This window comes from Ischnura elegans, chromosome 11 (assembly GCF_921293095.1).
Source record: "Ischnura elegans chromosome 11, ioIscEleg1.1, whole genome shotgun sequence".
In the NCBI taxonomy this organism is placed as follows: Eukaryota; Metazoa; Arthropoda; class Insecta; order Odonata; family Coenagrionidae; genus Ischnura; species Ischnura elegans.
The window spans coordinates 55,295,651-55,319,752 of NC_060256.1; the positions used below are offsets into that span (position 1 = coordinate 55,295,651).

The following is a 24,102-nucleotide window of genomic DNA, read 5'->3' on the forward strand; positions in this document are numbered from 1 at the left end:
GATAACTAGATGGATGTATCTCTCCCCTGATATCTGGTCCAATATTACATAGCCACTCCAACATTTTTACCAATTTGCGATTAAAGCTATTGAAGATCATTCCTGGTACCTATATACACCAGATTTATTTAGTTTGATTAAGATATCTATTATATTAAGGTGTTTGAATTCGTGATCATTTTTCAGTAACTTGATAAACGAAAGTTCTTTGAACTTCTCCTACCAATTTTACATACAGTAGAGTTAATGTAAATTACTCCAAAAAGGGGATAGTCCACAAGGACAAATACTGTTAAGCATTTATTTGAAACAAAGAATTTGTCTCTTCAACTTATTACCTCATGATGAATTTAATGAAGTATTTAAAATTTCTTTAGCGTCGGCAGAGAAATACTTTTAACGTAAAGTAAGTGATTGGATGGAAAAACTTCAAGATCACGACTCGACTCAATGGATCAAAACTAATGGCAAATTAGAATAAAGTAAAAATCATAGGTCATATACTTAATTTATCTAAAGGTTAACATTTTGCAAGTGAACGAATAAAGCGGTAAATCATATTTGAATTATTGTAACCTTATATATGTTGTGACAGTGATTTTAAATATTAATTTCTAGTTATTTTTTGTCTTCAACAACAAGTAGCCAAATTAAAATATTGAGCATGTATACAATTTTTATCGTTACTCACCGTTTTGTGAGTTACGAGACACGTTATATTTCTAATTCGCAATTGCTTTAGAAATAGTCGTTTATATTCCTTAAAATACTATTAGATATTAGACAAAATCCATATGAATTACAATATACTCTCACAGGTTTTGTACTGCAAGAACTCAATAACAAAGTTGATTGACTACGTTTGTACCAAGAGGGCAATTTCAAGAGCTTCTGCCACCAGCTGCAATCACTTCTCAAAATGTATGGGAAAATACGTCGACAAGTCCTCAATTTTGAACTTAAATTAATTATTTTACTTCAGAAACTACTATTAAAAATCAATAAAAGCGTTGCATTTCCATTTCTTAGGCATTAAAATGTTTAAACTATTTATTGTTTTTAATTTAAAAATGTCTTTACCTTAGAGTCACCGCCAATCTTTCTTGAGGTGGTACAGCCTGTCTTAATGATGTATTTTGGTAAGTTATTCGAGGTACAAGGCTAATCAGCAGTCGATCAAAAGTTTCTATGCTCATTCGAAAATAATTAAAGAACTTATTTGGGTGTTCTCTCAATCTGTCAAACAGCTTATAAAATTGTCCATCAAGAAGTCTGGAACTAATTATTGGATGCACCCAAAACCTTTTGTTCCTTTGCTTATTTTTTCGCTGTCTCAGAATGAGCGCGACAACACAACTAGCTTCCACGAGATCCATTGTAAACTGAGCTGAGAGGCAACTATTTAATCGCCAGTGCGCGGTAGCGAGCAACTCTTGGGTGATTAAATTGTTTAGTTGCCGGTGATTAAAGTTGCCAGTGCGCGGGGGCCCTTAAATGAAATTCCGAAAAGGCTGGTTACCAAAATAAAACCGTTTCTATGGTTATTGGATGATAATAAATTAGTAACTTTTCCTTATTTATGAAAAGTTTTGAAAAAGCGTGATCAAAGAGTTTGTTATTGAAGAAATTTTCAAAGGTGATTTTTATCCATCAATGATTTTCTCTTTAATCGATGATTATTTAAAAAAATTGATTCATTTTACTTATAATGCCCGGGTAAAATATTCATGATCATTGTGGATATTAAATCCATCCTATGAATTCGATCACAAGTGTCTTAATGGCGTTTTTGTCTTACTTTCTGTTAAAAAAAAAACTATGCGCCGGATTTGAGAAGTTCAACCGCCCTAACTAAGCAACCTACATGTCGTAAATACGAAAAAATACATTGGAGAGGCAGCATTTTCTAGATCGTAACTTATACCTTAGAAAAATCCTCTTTCCTGGATTATTAAAAGTACTGATTTTTTCCCCAAAAGAATTCCCATTTTTCCGTCGAAAATGTAGCTGCCCTCGTTTTTTCCGTCGTATTCGTAGTCTTAGTTATTTTATGGTTTGAACATTCGTTGAAGCGACAGAATTCCAACACGTTAGAGCTAGAAAAAAATCAGGGTGAGGGTTAAAATATCGGCTCTACTCTCAAAAGTGTCTCCTAAGTATTGCGGAAGAAGGACCTTATGCTTTGGCATTTAATGTTATGGCATAATAGAGTATCCATAGAGTATTATTAATATCATAGTATTCTACCAATTGAGGTAGGTTTCCATTGACTACTTAAGATGAATTTTGGGAGCCCATCTTTACATTAAGCACTGCCCTCTTCAAATCATAATAAGGCCTACTCTCTTTCTTTCTGTCTAAAAATCATATATTTTTCCTCCCTCTCTCTAGTTTACCTAACGTTCTACCCTTTAACACTGTTTTCAACATCCCCTCCCCGCTAGTTACTCCCTCCATTCATACCGTCTGTCTCCTTTCTATCTCATCTAAAAGCTTACTCTCCGTCTACCTCACATTCTCCATTCTTCTACTCACCCACATATTCTTCCTGTAAAAAATGAGTTGATAAAGAGTACGAAGTGCTAGGGAACAAACGATGGCGAGTGAAAATTAGTTACAATGCATTCTTATCCGATGGTAAATCTGCTTGCCTTTTTTGTATTATCGAAAAAATTCTTTACATGGGAATGTTTATGGGAAAATAATTAAAAATAAACTGCATAGAGCTCGTATCGCGATTATCTAGTACTCATAAAGAAGTTCATAGAACAAATTGTGCGGAACATGGTGAAATAAACTCTAAAATTTGTTTGAAAGTTCGTCGATTTAGAGTTAGCGTGAAATTGTTGGAAGTCGCTGTGTCGTAATCATTTGTCATGCGCTTTTTTTCTAAATTTTGGTTGCTCCAATCGTGAATCCTGAAAGATGACATTTCGGAATATAAAATAATACTCGATTTCAAGTGTGTGCGCGGTGGTTTTGCTGTTAGTTCTTCAGAAGAGAGAGAGATGGTGCTGAGTACGCATAATTTTTTTACGTACGCCCTAGAGCCGTGATGCTAATTTTTTCGTCAAGTTTTAAAAATTTAACTTTTCACGAATTTATGTCTAAACCGGACTTTAGGCTCTGGAGAAAACTTGTTTCTTCCATTACCGTGATCTCGCGTTGCCTCGTCATGGCTGACATTATGTTCCTGCCCGGCCGTCTTTTCAGTTTCGTTTCGTCCATCCTTGTCCCACTAACTCCCTGCTTCCCCTCCCCTCTTGCCCCCACCACTCTCCAAACCAACCAGGTCTCTTCCCCTCCGGCGCCTGCGTGACCCCCCACACCAGTCCCCCATTCGCCCGCTCGAACCTCCCCCTACCCTTCTTTTTCTCTAAAAGAAAAAAAAATTCCCCCTCCCTCCCTACCTCCTCCGTTTCCCCTTCTTGCCCTTCCCTCCTTGCCCAAACTCGCTTCCCCTCCTTTCCAGTCTGCTTCCCCTCTCCGTTCTAACCTCCCCTCCGATCCTACCACTTCCCCTACCCCGGCTCCCTTTGCCCTCCAATCCCGCAGTGTACGTCGAAGTTCCGAGCGTGGCGGTGGCCCAGACCGCTTGTTTTTCCCCCAACGCAAGCGTCCCAACGAAGTACAAGGAACGAGGAGGTGTTGGGAAAAATATTTCGACCATCTTAACGTGCCTCCGTTTCCCGTTTAGTGTTCGCTGGCTTCGGATCGTCCGTATATCAACCGTTCGCGTCGTCGACTAGTGTGTGTTCGAATCGCCTTTGACGACGACATGGTGGAAGCCGATATGGTTAGCCGACGACGGGCCAGGCGCGCCTCTGTCGGCTGAACCAGTTTGGCGTCGTGCATTCAAGTAAATATACCGCCGTCGAGAGAAGTATTTTTTTTGTTCTGACGTGTGAAGAGGAGTCTAGTCGTTATAAGTGACTCGCCATCGCTCGGTCGGAGTGCGAGACAACACTCTTGTTCGTTGCGAGTTCTTTCTTCTCCGCGCTGGAAAAAGTTCTCGTTCCTCGCTGCCACCGTGAACGACGCCTCAGAGCGGTGGTTGTCGAGTCTAGTCGGCTGGTGGTTCCGGTAAAATGCGAGGTGACACTGGTCCTCCGTGGGTCTTAGCCGGTGGGACGGCCTCGCTGGTTTTCGAAGAAGCCGGCTGAGATAGAGAGGAGGTTGGTTGGATCGGCGTTCTGTGTGAGTGTTCGCGTTGGAGACCATATAGAGAGAGGGAGTGAGGCTGTTCGCTCGCTACCATTCCGTGCAGGTTAATCCTCTTTCCGTTTCAAACGTTCCCAGGTGGTGTGCATTCCTCCTCTCGACTGCAGTGCAGTGTCGCCGCCCCGAGACGCGCTCGGTGGACAATATTCAGTGTCGTTACCAAATTAGCTCGCACAGGAGTGGATGTTGAAGCTGAATATTAAAAGCCTGGATACTTCTGTTGGTTGTGACTGGCCCCTTCAGCGTGGATTCTCCGTTGTGTCTTCGTTAGCAAGGGAGTGTGATCTCGCTTGTGCTTTTAACTCCTCTTGCTTCGTATGACGGAAAATTCGAAAGGAAAAATAATCAACGTGGGTTGATGTTTGTCTGGATCTGTTATACCTTCTGTGAAGTTACACCTTCTGAATCAAAAACTTAGTCCGCTGCTTTGCGCATCGGGTGAATACTCTTCAATCCAATTTTGTGCTGTGCTTAACGTTGTTTGTGGATTAAGGGATGGATGGATAGATATATTTTGACGTGTTTGCTACCTAAACTTGTCCCATCGTTCGTGAACGACTCCTTCCCTATACCCCTTTGGATATTCCCCGCATCGACGTGTGTTGTGTGATCAGTGAAAAGATAGTGGTTATCATTCAATATATAAATATTAATATTGAAATTTTTACCTGCCTGTGTCCGATCTTTCGAGCGGAAGTGATAAAATTTTCTTCCGGTTGTGGTGTTGGTTCTGAGTCCGGCCTCAGTGAAGCGCTGCTTATCTTCTCCTCGTCCCTCACTGGATTCCTTGCTTGCGACCGTTCTACCCAGCTCGCCTTTCGTGAGGATTTTTTTTCGCCTGGAGTGGTTTTACTCTTCGTGAAGGGTGGAAGGGGAGACTTACGCTTCGTGGGCCAGTGGTCCACTAATGACATCAGCCATCCAGACGCCGTCACCCGTCTCCCAGGATGCTAGCCACGGGTAGGAGAGAATTTCTTTTGTTTATCTTTTTCCATGTCCTCGAGAATTTGACTCGATATCAGTGATATAAGTCACGTCCCACCTTGATTGTTGGACGTTATCTCGTAGTCTAAAGCTACCATGCAGTTCGTTTCGCGTTTATTGCATCGCCATCCTGTAATTTTCCAAAATCAACGGTATTTTTGTTTTTGTGTAGATCTAAGTAAGAATTTTAGGAAATATATTTTTTTCCCGAACATTATAATGATTTGTGGATTTGCCAATCATGTACCGACATAAATATAGTGCTTAGGTTTTTATCGAACTCCAACACAGTTGACGATGTCCTCTGGTGTTGACGTCACGAATGTTCGCTCATATGGTCAAGATTTTCCCCGTTTGACAGGGTTTTCAATTATCCCCATGCCTTGTCGTTCCCTACATCATCATTTTGTGTAAGTTTATGAACTTGTTCTACTTGTGCTACTTTTTTACTCACAATTTTCCAAAATTAACTGTGTTTTTGTTTTCGCGAAGACCCAAGTAAGAATTTCTGGAGATTTCTTTATTTCCTTCCAGAATAGAGATGTGTGAGTTTGCTAACCATGTAGCGACGTTCAGTTAGCGTTTCGGTTGTATTCCGTAATTCGAGAGTTCTATCGAATTCCGACGATGTTGACGTTCTATGGTGTTGACGTCACGTCTCGAATGTTCGCTCATATGGTCAGATTTTTTCCAATTCCATATGATTTTGCATCGACTCCATTCCTTGATGTTTCCTATTGCATCATTTTATGCAAGTCTGTGAGCTTAATGGGCTACGTCGTATATACAATCCTTGCGTTAGAGGAACGGAATTTATCAGCTGGGGGTGCGCAAACTCAATATCGATCTATAAGACTCTAGGTGTGTTATAGCTGATGAGTGTTATCGATTTCCACCAATGTTGACTGAATTCCTCAGCAGTGAGACAATGGAAATTTTTCTTCTGAGTCAACCAAAGTTCCAAATTTTCGACGTTTTGTCTGACTGTTTGGACTGTTCAATTTATTCAGCAGTGTGTTACGTTATCTGTGTTGGGACTCGGAGCACTGTATTTCTGTACATTCGTTATAGATCTTATTTAGTCATCTCATGTATCGCGTGTATGATGATTACTTTCTACGAAACCAACCGCAGGAAGAATTATTACTGTTCCTCGGAATTAGTATTCTTGCGACTTACGCTGACGAGAATGCCAGCTACTGATTGTTTTCAAGTCTCGGCGGTCGTATCAGTCCTTGATTACTCGGTCGTACATATCGAGATTAAAAAGATAAGCGGAGGACTTGTGAGTTTTGTCATTCGAACGGATTTCGGAATACCTTCTGATGTCTTCTCTAAACGGGGATAGGACCGTGGTGTGCAGGTTATCACATCGTTTTTGGGGTTATCAGGGTATATATTCCGCATTTATTACCGTTTTCATTGCGTTGGTCAATGGGCGGTTATTCTTCGGATTTGTGACGGTATTGCCGACAATAACACAATCATGGCTAGGGGAATGTGCTGTGATATAACGACTATGTATAATGATCTGTATTCTGATACATCCTCGTATTACGTCTTGAATCTAGGTTATTTGTGTGCCGGGGAACTTGATGTTAGAGTCACTAGAATGAATTTAGTTTTTTGGCCAAATGTTATCGTTGTATATATCACGAATGTATTTTATCGCTGAAGATAGATTACCATTGGACGTACGATGTTGTTTTTTAGTACGCGTGCGGTGGCACGCCTTAATACTTAACTGCGTAATGGATTTCATTAATGCGTACCTCCCGAACCTATTGCTCATACGAACTATACTGGAGTGGTCATTCAGATGACTTGTGAACTGTTTTCTTCGCTGGTTACGCTTAAATTTGTGTTATACCTGGAGATTCATCTACATAATACCCCGCAAGCCGCCTAAAAGGCGTGTGGCAGGGGGTGTTAGGACACCAGCCGTTTACAGCTATTAAAAAAAAAAGAAGTGCTCTAACGAGGTTGGGACAAGCGTTTATTAAAGTCCTTTATTGTTCGGGGGAAAAACGAATTCTTATATCTATCCGTTCGGCTAAAAATCTCTCTTAATTTATCGCTTCTGTCGGACCTGGAAATATAGTGTGGCTCTAAGATTATGTTCTCTGTGTCGCTCTTAAATATATCCATTCTCAATTGCTCAAGCAATCTAAGCCTAGTGCGCAGCCTCCGAGTCTCCAACGGCTCCCAGCCTAATTCGCTTAACATCTGGGTAACACTGTCTGTACGCCCGTAGCGGTTTTTGACGAAACGCGCAGCCTTCCTTTGTATCTTATTCAGCTCGCGGATTAAGTCTTTCTGCACTGGATCCCATACACTCGCTGCATATTCAAGGTGCGGTCGGACGAGAGCGAAATAGCACCTTTCTTTTACTTTCTCATCCGAAAATCTTCCCACAATACGCTTGACGAATCCTAATTTCTTCAGGGCTATGCCGCAAATATTCTTTATATGAGTTCCCCACCTGAGGTTCGAGGTTATCGTAACTCCCAGAGATTAATAATGGTTTTGGTATTCAACTGCTATACTAACATCGATTTGAATCCAAACATGGTGGACATGTGTTGGAATAACGTCGTAACGTCTCTCAATCAACCACTTGCAAAAATATTGTGTGTCTTCTGGAGTTCTGGTCAAATAATTCTTAAATAAAACGGTTCCTTAAACAAATATTGGTCAATGGTGTGGTTTATGGTATAATTGTGAAAAGGGTGTAATGATGCGTAAATAAGGGAGAGGAAGAAAGAGAATAGGATTTTTAGATAAAATGAAAGGGAGTAGGACTTATTATGAATTGAAGGGGGTAGTCAATGGAGGTAGGGGATACTGCCTGAATACTTTTTAAATACTGCGCCTTACACCTGAAACATACCGTTATCGGTTGCATACTTTAACTGTAATTGTAAAATTGATGTAAGAATATGGCAGATGAATTTGCTGATTCGTTGGTTTTATACATTAATTGAACCTTGATCCTAACTCCACGAGAAAATGTCCAAAACTCGGGAGGACACGTAGTAATGATATAATTTCTAACAACAATCAAGTCGAACTTCGTTGTTGGTGCGCATTTTTCTGAGGCGAGCTTCATTTCGACAGCACGATGGTGGACCTCTCATCATAAACCGCAGGGATATCGTTTTGTAGCCAAGCACTGAGTTGGCGTATGGAAGTTGCAATGATCACGTTCTGAAATTTCGGTAGCTGCCCTCGTTGCGTAGGCTGCACGCGCGGACCTCCGTTACGTCATGTTACTTGAGTGAAGGTCCTCGAAGTTCGCGGCAGCACGAAGCCTGTTTGCGGGTGCTCTTCCATCGCCGCGCGGTCGTCCTGCTTTGTACCTCACTTTCCCTCGTTGCTCCAACCTTCACCTCGGGGAGCATTAATGAGTCTTACGGGTGGAATGGATATATTCCGAGGGATAGATTGTCGCTCGACGTCTTTCAGGGCTGCGGCCTGTGGCGTTCGCGGCGAATACCGTTGGCCGTCTTCACGATTTCTACGAAAGGGATCCTCAAATTCTGTTGTCACCCCCCGCGCATTTTAATGGTTCTACGAAATTCGCCCCTCTTGTCGCTGACGGGCCAATTGATGAGAGTTTCAAGGGGAAATACGGTGTAATTAGGGGTGTTAACCGATGTTTACATGCAGGATGATGTGGTCCATCTTGTTCATAACTTTTCCATACTACTACTTGCAACAAGCGTTGTATTGCAAAATATTTGAAAAAAAAAGGATCGCATTTACTCATCACCGCGCCGCGAACATTTTTGGGAACCGATCACAATGCGACCTAAGTTGCAACAGATATCACTCTTCTGTCTAATGGAATTAGGCCTCTATGCAGTCCCTTTGCCCAATTCATTGATCCATGATCTGTGTCCGTGCGCGTTCCTCTCAAACTTATCTCGTTTTTGCTCCTGGAATTTACAATATAGATTGATCTCATTGGAGTATAAATTATCGTATTTATATTCCGTACTTACTCAATAGAAAGTAGTCCTGCAAGCATTAAGTCCACTGCTTCATCCCAAAGGGTTTTTGGCGGGGAAATGTAGTGATGATTCGTTTAGTGTTTTCAAGTTCACCAAATATAGAACAACTAAACCTAGCCGTCGATTTGAGCTCTCAATATCGCTGATTTTCGTAGATTTTTCTAGTGTTCATCATTCTTTGTTGCGGCTTGAATTATTTTTTTGTTTATTTTCATCTTTTGTACATTTTTTCATTGCGGGTGGGCTACGTACGAGCTTTTAAATCATTTAGAAATTCACCAATGACCATCTGGTACTAATATTTTAGCTACCTTCAATCAACTAGCATAATCAATCCCGCTCTCACGCCAGAAGCTCCGGGAAAAAACTGCTTCGATGAGTACCATAACGAACACGCTGAGCTGGTCGCGTTCGCGGAGAAATGCCACAGCCGTTGTGATAACGTTCTGATCGCTCAATCCCCCTGAAAAACCTCTGTGTTGGTTAAATATCTTTCTGCCAGTCCGATAGTCTGTCAAGCAGTTGTCAGTCCAGTATCCGCTATGGAAAGGTTAGGCAGTTTTCCGATCGTACTGAGTTGACCCTACATTTAGGATGCGCACTTTTTTATCTTCTTGGGGAATCAGCATGCGGGTTCGTTTTGGGAGAATCACTATTCGACGTATTGGTCGTGGTGTCCGGAATGTTTCGGTGGAGACAGGTAAGGGTTCACACAAATTTCGTTTGCTAGGGGCGTGGTTGCCGCTGTCTGCCTGACGCAACAGCCAAGTTATTGTTGGGATGTCTCTTGAGAAACATCGTGAACTTACTGAAGAATAACTGGTGGAACAAAATGTGACGTATGTTCTATTGTGATGTTATCTTAAGGAGGATGGATGAGATACTCTGCGGCGACGTTTCGCTATCGCCACGAGGGAGTTATTGTGGGTTCTTGGTTGCAGTAAAGGTCTTACCGCACAAAATATAATTCTTGCTTAATATCCACAAATGTTATCCGTTTAAGGAAGGAAGGTTTTTTATTATTAATTTAACTCTTCCGATTAGTTTTGCAAATGCATTACGTAAAAGTGAACTGGTTTATTGACTGTGGCTGAAGCGGACTTCAAAGTTGTGCATATTTTTTTAGGGAGAGCACGATTTCCATGATTTTTAAGTTTGATGATGTCAGTTTGTGATTGTGCAAGTTTGATGAAGGTAACTAAAAAACACAGGCTTTATCAATTAGTATGTAATCAGAGTTTTACCTTTGTGCCGGTTGTAGAACTCGCGGGAATAAATTTTGTGTCAGCTTTACATTCTATTTAGCGGAGTATTGAAGTTGGAAGTTCATATTGGGAAGACTTACTGGGTGATTCGCGCAAAGCTGTGTCAAAACCGGCCTTTATCGGTAGAAATTATTTAAAATAAAATGTTCCTTTTATATTAGTATACTCGGGTGTGAATTTTGACGATTTTGCTCCCGCGTCTGAGAATATCCGTGGAAGGAATATCCTTTCAGTAATTTTGCGATGTAAAATTCGGCAGCGTAACATTTGCGCGTTCCTGCTATGTCATCTCGAAACCACCACCCCTATGCGAGCTCGCTGGAGATAATGGAATCGACATGGAGGACCGCCCCGAGAGGTGCAGCTGTTTTTTTTGCGTGTTCCCCATCCCGCATCCACGGTCCGTGAAAAACCTGCTTCTTTTTTTTTTTTGATTCGTCTGCGTCCGCCGCTATGGTGTGGTGGTGTTCTGCCCACCTGTAGGAAGGTTGCGCTAAGTGAGTAAGGGGTGTGGGTTGATTTTTTTGGGCAGAGATTAGGCAGCAGACGTTTCGTGGTGGAGGGGGTGGAGTAGATACAGGGGGAAGGGGGCGTAGTCCAAGTGAAAGACGACGAGTTTTGATTAATGATGAGAGAGTGCGCGATCAGTGGATTTGTGAGTGCCGTTGGGGGTGCTGGTGTCTGCTGCGGCGTTGCCACGTTTCGGCGCGATAGTAAGGAAGTCGCCCGTTCTTACGGCCGACTTACTTCCAAGATGTAGAGGAAGGGCCAGTCCGTCACGTTGTAGCTTTATGTTTATGGTCGTTTTTAGCGCGTTTTAGAGTGTTTTTAAATCATTCCACAGCGATTTCTTCAGAGGGATCCGTATATTCTCAATATTTACAATCGTGTGGAATATCATATAAAAGTTCTGAATTTGATGGAGTTCATCGTTACGTGTGGCACATGTGTAAACCCATTTAAATTTGCGGTTTGTGTCAGCATATCTAGAATGGAGAATTTTATACATTTAGTTTATTATTTCAATATTTTTCTATCATCTCTTCATTTCCGTCCCACAAATGATATTTCGACTTCGGGATTTTGTCTCAAGATGACATTAATCGTTCACGACCATCCGTGATTGGGTTTCGGCAAGTGAATTTAGTGAGAACCGAGCCCGCGACCTTTTGGTGGAGGTCCTCATATTGGTAGGCGGGGACGTCGTCCCACCTACTAATCTGAGGCCTTTGTATCTACCATCGAAGCCTTTGTCTATTTTACCGTACTTTGTAGTCATATGAAAATGATGCAGATTGTGGTCCGAAGTTCGGTTTGCTATTAGTTTTGTGTAGGTATTCAATGTTAATGTAAATGGTGTCCTTGATGAATCCAAGCCTTACATATCTATATAATTCGACGTACGATTATATTTCCATGTGGATGTTTTATGTACGGCATTATTGTATAGTTTCCTTTGCAAAACTTATTAAATATATGAATTTGATGTGTTCACGAGACGAGTTAAGTCGAATCGTATATTAGTACCTAACTATGCCGTTCATTGTTCATATTGAACGTTTTGCCTTTATTTAGGGTGCCTGGTCAGTTGTTATTGCATTTTGGCTCGGCTGAGAATTTGTACTAGTGTTGCCGTTGGTAATCGCTAAATCCCTTTCATTATATTGCCTTGTTCGCCTGGCCATAATGTTATTAGGTATGGTGTGGCCTGAATTCCCTTTGTTTTACATCTAATCGTGATCATAATATGGATCATTTGTGTGATTCTCCGCAAGTTTTCTTAGGATAGCCGGGCTGAAGCTTCCCTTCTCCATGCTCAACGTTATTCGTTGTGATCTCCACCTACTACCAGTCCAATAAACGTGTTACGTCTGCTGGTGACGTCACATCCTCCGCAGTGCGTAACACCTATGCCTTTGGACGAAGTCGTATTTAGGATTTTTTTACCCGGGTTCCAAGACTGCTTATGCCCTTTATATGTAGTCTCTCATAACAATGGAAATAAACCAAGCGTCCCTATGGTTGTAGACTATAACATTAATTTTTTGTTATAATTTTTAGTATAATATTTCCATTGTTATTCTGCAAAGGGTAGGCATCCCTCCTGATAGTGTAGTAGTTTTGGTGGCATCTTTGTCAAAAACTTATTTTGAATTCTTTAACTTTTAAGGGCGTATATGGCTGACTGTGACCTGTGTTTGAAATTTAAAGAATTTTTCCTGAGTATATTCTTACCCAGTTTTGTAACCGAGATGCATTCAGATATTGGTTGAGGTCGGATCTGTGTACCCCGACCATTTCCAGATGATAGTCTAAGTATTATATGGGTAATATGCCACCGAGAGGGACTAAGTACGCCCATTCGGAAGTTATTTCTTCTAAGGTTGTGATGCGAAGGATTTTACTGTCTCCAAGTCTTATATTCACCATTGCTCTGGCGTTACGTACTGATGTGAGGTGTAAGTAGGTACTGCTTAGGTTTATCCATTTCGTTATCTTCGCGAGTCTTTGGCAGTTTGATAGCGTTGCTCGAAAAAGGTATCATTTGTGCGAAATCAGATGGCCTCCACTGCAATTGGACAGTGAGAAAGGTCGTGTTTGTTACCTCATAATCCGATATCTTAGTTATCAGCACTCGGTGACTTCGTATTCCGTAGCTGTACTCGCGTCCGCGTCGCGAGTTTGGATAAGATCCGTAGCGACTTCGGAATTTAGGATTAGTTATTTGAGTAACGCTTGAGTTCATTTTATTCGGCTCGAAAGAAAGCGATATTTCATATTCATTTAGTACGTGAATCTTTTCATATTTTTAATACATTTTGCTTGTAGTTTACTCCTCCATTCAGGTTTCTGAATTAGTTTCTTGGTGTTAGTTACCGAGATAAATATGTTCGCGGTCACAGACATGAGTATTGCCTTGTGACTTTATGGACCCCTTATATGTCATTCAACATACCTTTCTTAGAAATGTCTCATTGTCTATTTCATTATTTCTTTTTATAGTTTACGTATTAAATAATGTTTAAAAATTATAATACATCAGTGTATATCTCTCGGTATATCTAGCTTGCAATTTTCCGTGATTATGAAATTTAGTATGACCGTCGGGTTTCAATGTTAATACGTCATCTTCAAGATGGGGATAATGTAGTAATAGTGAAGTCTTAGTCATACTAAATTTTCTACTCATTGAAAATTGCAAGTATTTAGTTCAATATAGAAAACTTCCACTCCATCACGCTTGAATCTTAGGATTTTATAAGTATGTGTCGGTATTAATATTGTCGTGTTCCCGGAATGGGTCACGGAATTAGGGACGTAAGTTATTCATTTCTAGGATCTTCATGCCGTCAGAGGTGGTATCAGTAAAGAAATGCACGCAACAACTTAAGTAAACTCCATTTAATACTTAGACATAGAGGTACAGTTTTGGCTTACTCGTCGAAGAGCATAGTGTCTCTAGAGATGATGGAACAGGGGTTCACGGGCAGCGGGAACACAACAATATGAAGTTAATGCTTCGACGAAATGCCTTCTCAGCTAAAATTTTAATTCAAGGAAAGTAATACTGCGGAGTAAACGCTGCTTTAATTCGACGTTTTAAAACGTCCCCGGGAAAAACAAAATTCTTCCCATCGCCGCTTCGTACGCTGGTCGGGAGGGAGCGACCTTCAGCCTCGCACGCCCCTATGACGTGGCCGGCGCCGCGAGTATTTGGGTCTCTCGGCCTATGCATCGATTTCTGCCGCTTTATTCGATTAAGGTAGTGTACGCGCTACTGTGGCGATGAGGGAGGCGGGGGTGGTGGGGCGAATCTGATAAGTCCTGTGACCTCCCAGTCTTCTCCCTCGGCATGGCCTAATTTCTTATCTAATCGCCGCTCGGTTTTACGAATAAAAATATGACGGCTGGGGCCATTTAAAATGAGCGAAGGGTTTCGAAATAATGTGGTAGCCGCCATGTTCGCTCGTCTTTTCCCCTGCGCCCTATAGCCTGCGCGGGAGTGCGCTGTATCGGGTGCCAGCTGTTTTTATGATGCCTTTCATTCAGCCGCGTGTTTACGAGCATTTGGTGGTGTTTTTAAGTTACCTGGCGTTATTTCTCATCGGGCGTCCATTGAAATACGACCCCGTTCTTCAGGGATTTTCCGTCGGGTTCGTGGAAGGAATACCTGCCTAGTTCGGTCAATTTGTTCGTCCACTAATATCTTATTATTATCGAATGGAGTATGGTTGAAAGATGACCTTAGCTTTATTTTTCCTGTCCTTAGCTTGCTTACTTCTGTAGCTGATCGCAGCGGAAAAATCGATGACCTAATACGCCTATTACTACGAATTAATGACGTTACGAACTCTAGCGGGGCGAATTAAATACCGTAATAAACTTTGAAAAGTGGGCGGAAACTTTCGTATCCACTCATCTAAAACATACAAAAGGATCTCCGTATGGGAAAGATTTTATCTAGCTAAGTAATCAATCTACTGTTCCATGTACAGAAATCGTATGATTATCGCCATATCGCATCTGATTGCATAACCTTGTAGTTGGAGTATCAATGTGCTTGTATTTGTTTCACATCCAGATTCATTTCGAAAGATATAGGGCACCGCGTTTTTTAGTGATTATTATGTTTGGAGGAATACTTCGTTCGGTATACTGTTCATGCAAAACCCTTGGTCAATTTTTAATATTTTTTGTGCAGCTGGTATGGATTGGAAAAGAAAATTTAGGTTTTAATTTTAGCTGCGGTAATGTCAGTACTATCCTCGCATCATGCTTTGGTTTCGATTCCCATCACTTTTCTTGGTCGTTCCCGAGTTATTTTTACTGCCATTGTTTGGTTGGTTGATCCCATGTTATATTGCCATTTTCCAGGAGAAACTTATGTCTTGTCAAAGGAATTAAAATGGTACTTCTTGAAAATGGCATTGCTTGCCGAAACCAGGGTCGGTTGAAATTAAGAAGTGGAAATAGGCAAGTACTTTCATCATGTTAAATATCCGATTTTTCCGCCGAATAACGCCAGAAACTGTATCCTCCCATAACATTACGATGGCGTCAACCGAGAAATTATGTTAACCGACTTTAACTCAACTTTGCGTTATAGCCTCGCTTATTGCCATTGCTGTTCCTTATCAGTTTCTTTTGCATCCGATTGGTAGCATGTCTTTTAAGTTGCTCGAAATGGATTTTTCCGTTGAAGGAAGAGAGGCGAGACCCCCGTTGTCCCGTCTGATCGCCTCTTTTCCTCCACTGACCCACTTTGAGTTCCTCCCGCCCTGCTCCTCCTCTCCTGTCTCTCCTTGGCTAAAATAATCTCATTTCGTAGTCGGCACATAAAAACCTCCTCCAGGCCTGGATTCGTTCGTTCGCAGACCGCTCTTTCCTCCCACTGTTTATCTGCTTCCCCTCTGAGCGCAATCTTCCCTTGACGTTTCCCGTTTCCTCGGGACAAGAACGCGGGTGCTTTACAGGGATTTGCCTTACCAACCCGATTGGGGTGTCCCCCCCTTGCCAAATATCAATGCGGTCCTTGTTTCTCTTAAATAAAAAATTCTGAGATCTTGGAAACTGGCCTTTTTTTCTGGTTCTCTCCGCTGAAAGCTCCCTCTTGTAATGGAGGGTTTCCATCTATTGCGTGTGGGAATGATATTTGTTTCCACCTACTCATTTTTAACTATGTAGCATTCCATTTTATAGTTCAATGGATAGTTAACTTGTACTTATACTTCAATTTTTTACATTAGTTGTATAATTAAAAATTTGCTACCCAAAAGACGTGATATTTGTTTTGTCAGAATATGTTTATTTTTCCTGAGCGTCTACGTGAACTTATTTGTAAAAAAATTTAGTCGAGAGAGATGATTTGTGCGAATAGCTTGATACCTTGCGAGCTGAAGGAGTGCTTAATCGCCTTCTTGAAGCGCGTTATTTTTTCTTACAGTAAAAATAAATTTATTTTGTTTGATGATACTCTGCGGTGTATTTTTCCGAATCATATGGATTAAGAGAATACTGAGGGTAGATAATTTAAATACTTTCCTTGAAAAGTTTTCCTACTAAGTTTGTACTTAAGCTATTAATCTGAATTATTATGGCTAATTTTGATTGTTCAGGCGTCGGCATTTACGTTAGCGGGGTGCGCGCTGGGTATTTTGATATGTGGGCTCTGCTTTAAAAAAGTCAAGTAAATGTCGTGAGTGTTACCTATGTGCATCACACATTTATCGAGCCATCATTGGCAGACATGGGACTTGTCGTGTTTATTTCGCTGCCGCAGGGCTGCGAGTGCTGCTGGCGCCTCTAGTGGCTGGGGTGTGTCGCTTGGATCCAAATATGTAAGCGTTTCGTATCTGGGCAGGGGCGTGGTTGGATGTGTGCGAAGTGTTTGTTGTGGAGGCTTGGATGGGTGAGTGGGGACCAGAGATGACAGCTCCGGGCGGTGACGTCTCGCCTCTAGGTAGTCCGCGTCGATGGACGATGTTTATCTTCGAGTTCTAATGGGTCGGTGGGTTCGATAGATCGATAGTGGGTTTCCCTTGCTTCGAAAATGAAAAGAAGACTTCGTTGACTTCCACTGATTTATTTCCTTGGTACTACATATTTCGATCCATATAGATCATTATCAAGTAAAACAAATTTGAATATTAAGCAAGCATATATACTCCTTGAAGGGGATGGGGGAGAGGGTGGAAGGAGTAGAAATTTGGGGGGGGGGTGTAGTTGTAGGGTTGGAAACCCCCAAGTGGAGGTTGCATTGAGAATTGGGAAAAAAAACCAACGGTTGGAGGACGGCGCTGGTGAGACGGAGGGAGGTTTCCTTGCTTCATTGTAATGGGCGATTTTCATCTGTTAACCCTAATTTACGTGTTGACTGTTTTAACGATCGAGTGTAACGCCGAACTAGTGCACGTGCACAGTGACTGCAAAGCATCACTAAGAGGGAACGAATCAATTGAGGACGTGGATGATTTTGATTCGATTAATTTGCGAAGAGTAACTGTGAACGCGGTTAGGGATTGACTTATTAAGGACGCCTCGCAAGCGACTTCGCTATTATTTTTCAAATAATTGCTTCTATTTATCGAATTGGAATTAGGTATTATGTAGTCGTTATTGTATTACCTCCCTGTCTTCGGAGAAGAATCGTTATCTTTCGTTTCGAGATATTTGCCTTCGTCGTAATACATATGTGTCGAATTTCCCGGTATTTATTTTCACTGCATTCGCTACCTTTTTGTGACAAATTTATATTTTTATTATTAATTTATGTATTCGTTTCCCTATTTGTGTATAGATTTGTATTACGTCTTGTGAGGATTCGCCTTTTCGTCGGTTCTGTCCTTTCTTTCATTTCCGTACTTTCTCGCATTTTTCCTTCCTTGCTGAGTGGTGGTGTTATCGTCGTCGTCGGGTTTCTGTTTTCCTTATCCCAGCATTCCTATCTCTTCTCAGTATAGAAATATTTTGTTTTCTTCAGCAGAGGTTGGTGGTGTGTGACCATACGTCCGCAATTCCTTTTGGCCGGCTGTTAGTCACTATGTTTCTACGAAGTCGTTTGCGTTTTCGCTCGCGGCGGGATAAATTCTCGCGTTGCGAGTAAAAATTCAAGTCCAGTTCGTCGTTTGTGGGCGTTTGCATTCTCTGCTATTCTTTGGCTTATGGCTGAATGCCATGGAGTGAAATTGTTCTAAGGGCGCATATTTGGCGGAATTTCGTCAGCTTTGCCGTCGCAACTGAGCGAGAAGATGTCCAGCCTCTATATTCGATGAAGTTTTGATATTTTCGTGCCGCTTATATGAATTTATTTTATGAGGACATGTTACTACCGTCAATCTCTCGTGTTTAGTCCTTTTTCGTGATACATCGAATATTTACTACTTGTCGTATCTTCATAATATTATCTAACGTATAGAGAAGACATTTGTAGGCTATTGCCATTATCTTGAGTATGAATATTTACCATCTGCGAAAATATTGAGGTATAATTCTCGTGTTAGTGAGGAATGCCTATTCTGTCAAGGGCTCAGCTCCTAGAAAGTTTCAACTTGATGGCTGAAGTTTTTAAGTGGTAGACTCACCCAGTTATTTAACCAGAAGGTTGCTTTGAATAGAGTGTAGAGCTCGCCTCAAACTAATCGACTTGCGGGTGAATTTTACAGTTGGAAGGTTATGAGCTAGTTCTTCTCCTTAGGCCCCATCGCTTTTCGTTAATATTTGATTGTGGGTGTCCATAGGCTTTATCAAGGATTTGAAGCCGGGACCTTCTATCACCAGCCTCGTTATTTACCCACTAGCCTTCTTCTCTCCCTCTTAGTTGGTTAAACGTTACGATATATGGAAGGTCCATCGGGAAGGAAATATACAAAGGCGGTTCCGCAGGGTCAATCACTGTATGATTCTGCTGATATTCCGTCTCTTGCTTTTTAATGAACCCTTTGCAATTAAAGAAAATATTCAGCCGCACTTGCAGCTTTCAATAAAAAAATCCCTTTGCCTGGTCTAATTCAGAGTCCATGACCATTGTTAAATACGTTTGGGCGAGGCAGGGTCGGTTCTAAGAGTTCACGTCAGGCACTTGTTGCTCAGGTGTGCCCCCATATTTTTTTCGGTACCTTTCGGAAGGGATGGCCACCAGAGAGGTAAGGGCTGGCTCAGAGATTTTTCTCCCGGCGGTCTCCAATGGCTGTATGGGCGTCCCTTCCCCTTTCTAGCGCCGTGGTGGAAGTTCTTGGCCGCTGTGGCGCCTTCTCTCGGCGCCGGCTAGAGGGAGCACGTGTGAATGCCGCTCCGAATGTGTGCCGTTTTGAAATTCCTCCTCGCGAAATGGGTCGGGATTGGGGTCACTCTCTTGGTCCTGTGCCAGTTCTTCTTCTCTCGTGCCTTTTGCTCCCAGGCGCACATTATTTTCCTCGTGGGCTGTCGCCTCCCTAAGGTCTCGTGCATGTATGTGCTGCATAGCGACTTTGGGCGTTTTTTTTATTCGTAATCTTTTTCCTGCATGCTAGCCTAGTGGGTAGAGCGTTTGGCTGCTGATCGAGGTGTCCCTAGTTCAAATCCCGAGTAATGCCTACAATGCCCTTGTAGCATTAGACAATTTTTCCTTCCAGAACCTTTTAATTTCTTAAAAAAAATACAATTTCTTTCCTCATCTCCTTCCTTCAAGATCTTTTCTTAATGGATTCTCTCCCGCCAATCTCCTCCTTCTCCCACAGCAACCCCTTGGCAAACTTCAACATAAAACTCACATCAATAACATTAATAATTTAACATCAAAATAGATATCAAACGTAACAGTCTTCCTGTGTGTTCTTCCATCAATAACAGTAAAAGGCCGAATAGTGCTGTTTTCGGTGGTGTTTGAAATAAATAAATAAACAGTATAAATTAAACATAAAAGTAAATGTCGAACGTTACACCCTATAACTAATTCCAAATTCCCTGTCACTGTTTGCATGTATTACCAATGCTAAAATTGTGCCTCAATATTTTCGCAGATGGGAAATTTTCGTACACAAGGAAGCAAGTTTTTCTATTATTGTTGACATGTTTCTTTTCGGATTTAATTCCCTGTCGATTCGCTTATTAATGACGACAGGTGCAGTTGACCAGGTGAGGACTATTTAGAAGGGTATACAGCGATCTTTCAAATTATCTCTTATTGCTTGTATTTAACTCCGTCTCGCTTAATATTTTCAATAGATTCGCGAATCAAATATGGCTTTTGATGCCCAATTATCGTCAGCTGTCTTCATGCGAGGATTTTAATTTTAAAATTATTTTGCCTTCGCAACTCTTCTCCCTACGCTTCAAGCTGTGAACAGTTGCAAAAGCATTTTTCTATGATCCATGTTTTGCTTACTGTGTGTTCTTCATTGTACATTTATTACGTTTTTGTAGTATATCGGTACCGTAGGGCGACGGAATGATTCGCACGTCATCCGAGCTCATCCAGAAACGCGTGTGACGGTTATGTTGCATTAGTAAGTGTTTGCCTCGTTTCGAGGCAAGGAGCTTGGTATAGTTACCATGGCGACCGATTAATGTTCCGCTGCCTCCCGTCCCCTGAGGGTGTCAGTAGTGTACGTTGCGAGCCTCCTTCGAGGTGACTGCATGTGTAAACGATTGTCGTTCTTGGTACATACGAGCATATGGCCGGCCATGCTTACGTTCCCTGCCCTCGCTTTTTCGCGTGCTCTGGGGTATAGGTCAGAGATGGACGGGAATAACAGCTCCGCGTTGTGTATGTGCACAGCGTGAAAGCATTATCGTTGAGAGAAGTGTGGGATTTAAGATTCATTTAGCTGATTCGAGTCATAATACGTGATCAATGACAGTGAATCTCCTAGTAAATCGATCAAAATAAATTAAATAAACAGCTTGAGGCAAACATACCATGTTGAGCAACATGAACTATCCTATAGAAATTAACTGTGCGACTTGAAGTGGACATAGCGTACTACATTCACCGCGAATTATGACTAGCCAAGTCTGGAAGGAACCAAGGAACGAAGTCTGCGAGTCCATTTTGAAAATATACAAATAAGAGACTTCTAAACAAGATAACAAATATGTTTTCCGCTTTATTCCAATTATCTACTAGCGACGAATCTAAATGAGCCACAAGATTTACTTGAACCACATTTACTATTTGATTTTGAACCATGGATCATTCGTAGTGAACGTTTCACTCACGAACGGAGGTGGTGTTAGAGCTGTGTCTCCCTCTCTCATGGGAGTTACTTGTCCGCGTTGACAATGTTTCTGTGAGTGTGTGCTCCGGCGTCATGATTATTTCACGTGGTCTCTCTCGGTCCATTCCCCTGAGGCGCGGGAACGTGCTCCGTCCGGCGATAAACAAATCTTGGCTTTTGAGCGTGTCAACTATTCATGTCGTCGAGTCGCTCGTCGGGATAACGTATTAGTGCTGGGACAATGGCACTTTTTATTGAGACCGAATGCCGCGAATCAGGAACGATATTACGATCCTGTATTTGTGGACCTAGCTGGCTATGCGATCAACACGTATCGCTACGTTCTGTCCGACATCAATTCTTTAGTTGGTTTAACGCAGCCCTGCACGCCGCATGCATTATTTAGGTCACCTTATTTCATTCCTTTTTATCATATTTTGATTTTGGATATATAGCCAATTGTGCAAAGCATCTGACACCTTCTCCAGTAAAAAAGTAGGTATTTGGCAACTTCAGTCTATTTATTTTAATTTAGCCCTTATTTTCCTCGTCGAAATATCAATTTGTTTTTTTGCTCCGATTATTTAGTGGCTACCTCAATTTATATTCTACTGTTAGGGTGGTAAATAAGGCATTGTTTAATATCAGTTATCAAACTAATAGATTCATTACAAATATGCTTTGCCCAGGTTATTTATAGGGCAAGAGTTTGTTGTAAATGATTTGATGGCTATTTCAGGGTTGAGTTAGCTTCATTTCCATGTTTTGAAAGTTGTATTCTAATCAGAAGTCGCTCGCTTTCTCAACAACGTTAGGCATGAGAAACTTGAGAAAACCAATTATGTTGTCACTCTAATCGTGGGTTTCCATTCCTCTTCGCCTCACATTTTTCATTTGGCTAGAATTATCTCGGTAACACATTTTCATTCGCGTCGCCCTTGCATTATAATCTACTGGTATGGTTACCCTTGGTTTCCTAAGGGAATACGGACGGTGTGTTTGCTGCGCCATTGAGACGTGTTTATTTAACTTAGCAATAAAAATGTTTTCTTGCTATGCAATGTATGTAATTGTGTGTAGGATAAAATCTTGGCAGCGGCTGTCGATGAGTGTTGTGTGTAGAAAGTAGCTTAGTGGTATACGTGCGTTGAAACGATTTTGATGGAATTAAGTCCACTAATAACCACTGTAATAATGCCCGATGGAATGCGGTATACTTCTAGGAAAATCAACGCTCTTTACTTCTGCTTTCGTGTATCCAGCTCCCTGAGTGCACTACAGTTTATTGGAATTTACTCTTGTGTGAGAAGTTATGGATTCCCTTCTATATTCTGTAGTGAGCAGATGTTCCCCACCCGCATTCATCTCAGTCCCACTACCTTCTTTATATGACTTTACCAACGCCTTATTTCTGACGAAAATACTCCTCGGTGTTTACCCCTCAAAATCTTTTTTACATTATTCATTGTTGTTTTCTTTCAAGCATTTTTCCTTCCCACCACCTTTTTATTTAAATTGTGAAGTCAAGGCACCGGACAGATTTGTACTCTGCTGACGGCATGCGAAGCCGAAATCCAGATACAGTCCAAATATAGTGTGGGCTAACACATTATTTCTTTTCATTTGTTGATCGTGAAGCATATCCACAATATAGAGATGGCGAGGGTATGTTAGTATATTGACTTTTGTGTTTGAACTAATTCGTGCAATATGGAGTTCGCACAATAATATGAAATTGCCTTTTATGTCCACAGCTTAATATGAAGTGCTTTGTAAACACCCTTGAGGTGGCTCATGGGATATGATATGGGGAAAACGGAAAGGAAATTTAGTTTCAGAGTGATATACGGTGAATCTAGTTTTGATTACTAGATTTTCCCCTTGGCTAAGGGAACCGCGCGGCGTCACTTTGAAACCTCGTCGCTGTTGGTGGCCGCAATAATTTAATCGAGTCGTACAATCCCATAGCCTTGGCATCGCCGTTTCGAGGCGGTCCTCCCTAATGAAATCATCCCTTTGGCATCTTTTTTTTTTCTTCCCGCAGCTTTATCCGCCTCCTTCCGCGGTGGCCGAATCTTCATTTGCTCGCCTCTGGCGCGGTGTAGTGATGCCGACATTGATCGCGACCTCTAACCTCTCCCCCCTCCTGCCCAAATGGGTGCAATTTATCTTGCTTCTTTCTCCCCCTCCGTACCCCGCGACCAAGGGCTTCGTCGGAAGTGTCGGCCCTCGCCTCGTACCGCCCGTATTTTATCGGCATTCACCCAGCCCCTTAAGGGGTAAGCCTTTCTCCAACCCTGTTTTATTTAGGGAGGGGGGAGGTCAAGTTTTTCCTGCATTTCACCCTCTTGGTTGTTGGTGGTTATAAGGGCCGGATATTCCGTATGGCAAAATAGGCACGTGCCTGGGGGGTAAGATTATTATGATGGCTTATTATTATGAGGGATTATTATGATTAGTTCTTTGTTACACCTTACCCAATTTCAATCTTAACTTTTTAAAATGAGTTCCAAAAATAAATATTTAAGTTGGTGGGATAAAGAAATTTATAGTGCACTAGTTTATTTGCTCTCGCTGAACTTGGGCTTCTTAGAGCCTTCATATTTTTTTGTATACTGGCGTGTAATCACGGTTATTCTTAAGGAGGCTTTCCATCGTCTTTCCCTTTGTCCCGCAAATTCTTCTAGAGTAAGGGCACCCTTTTATGTTTGTTTTCCAATTTGTATTGCAATAAATTTAACTTTCATAAGTCGAAATTGTTTACCCTCTCAAATTTTATTATCGTTTAGAAAAGTAAACATCCGGTACATCATCAAAAATAGACGGTAGAATTTGAATCCAAATCACTCTTTCAATATGAAGTTTATAAATCATTAAGTCCAAACTTCATTAATTTCTGGGAATCCAGCACATTTTGGGACAACG

General features: G+C 41.5%; 1 protein-coding gene across 5 annotated transcripts in view; it reads left to right on the forward strand.

Moving 5' to 3' along the window:
* Positions 1-3,566: 3,566 nt before the first annotated feature.
* The window catches only part of LOC124168024 (nuclear receptor coactivator 2-like), a 304,024-nt gene continuing 283,488 nt past the window's right edge, over positions 3,567-24,102 (forward strand). For all 5 annotated transcript variants that reach the window (XM_046546108.1, XM_046546111.1, XM_046546109.1 and 2 more), the window contains exon 1: positions 3,567-5,181. In XM_046546108.1, the coding sequence (XP_046402064.1) occupies positions 5,129-5,181 (53 nt within the window). In that variant the 5' untranslated portion in view covers positions 3,567-5,128. The remainder of the gene's footprint in view (positions 5,182-24,102) is intronic.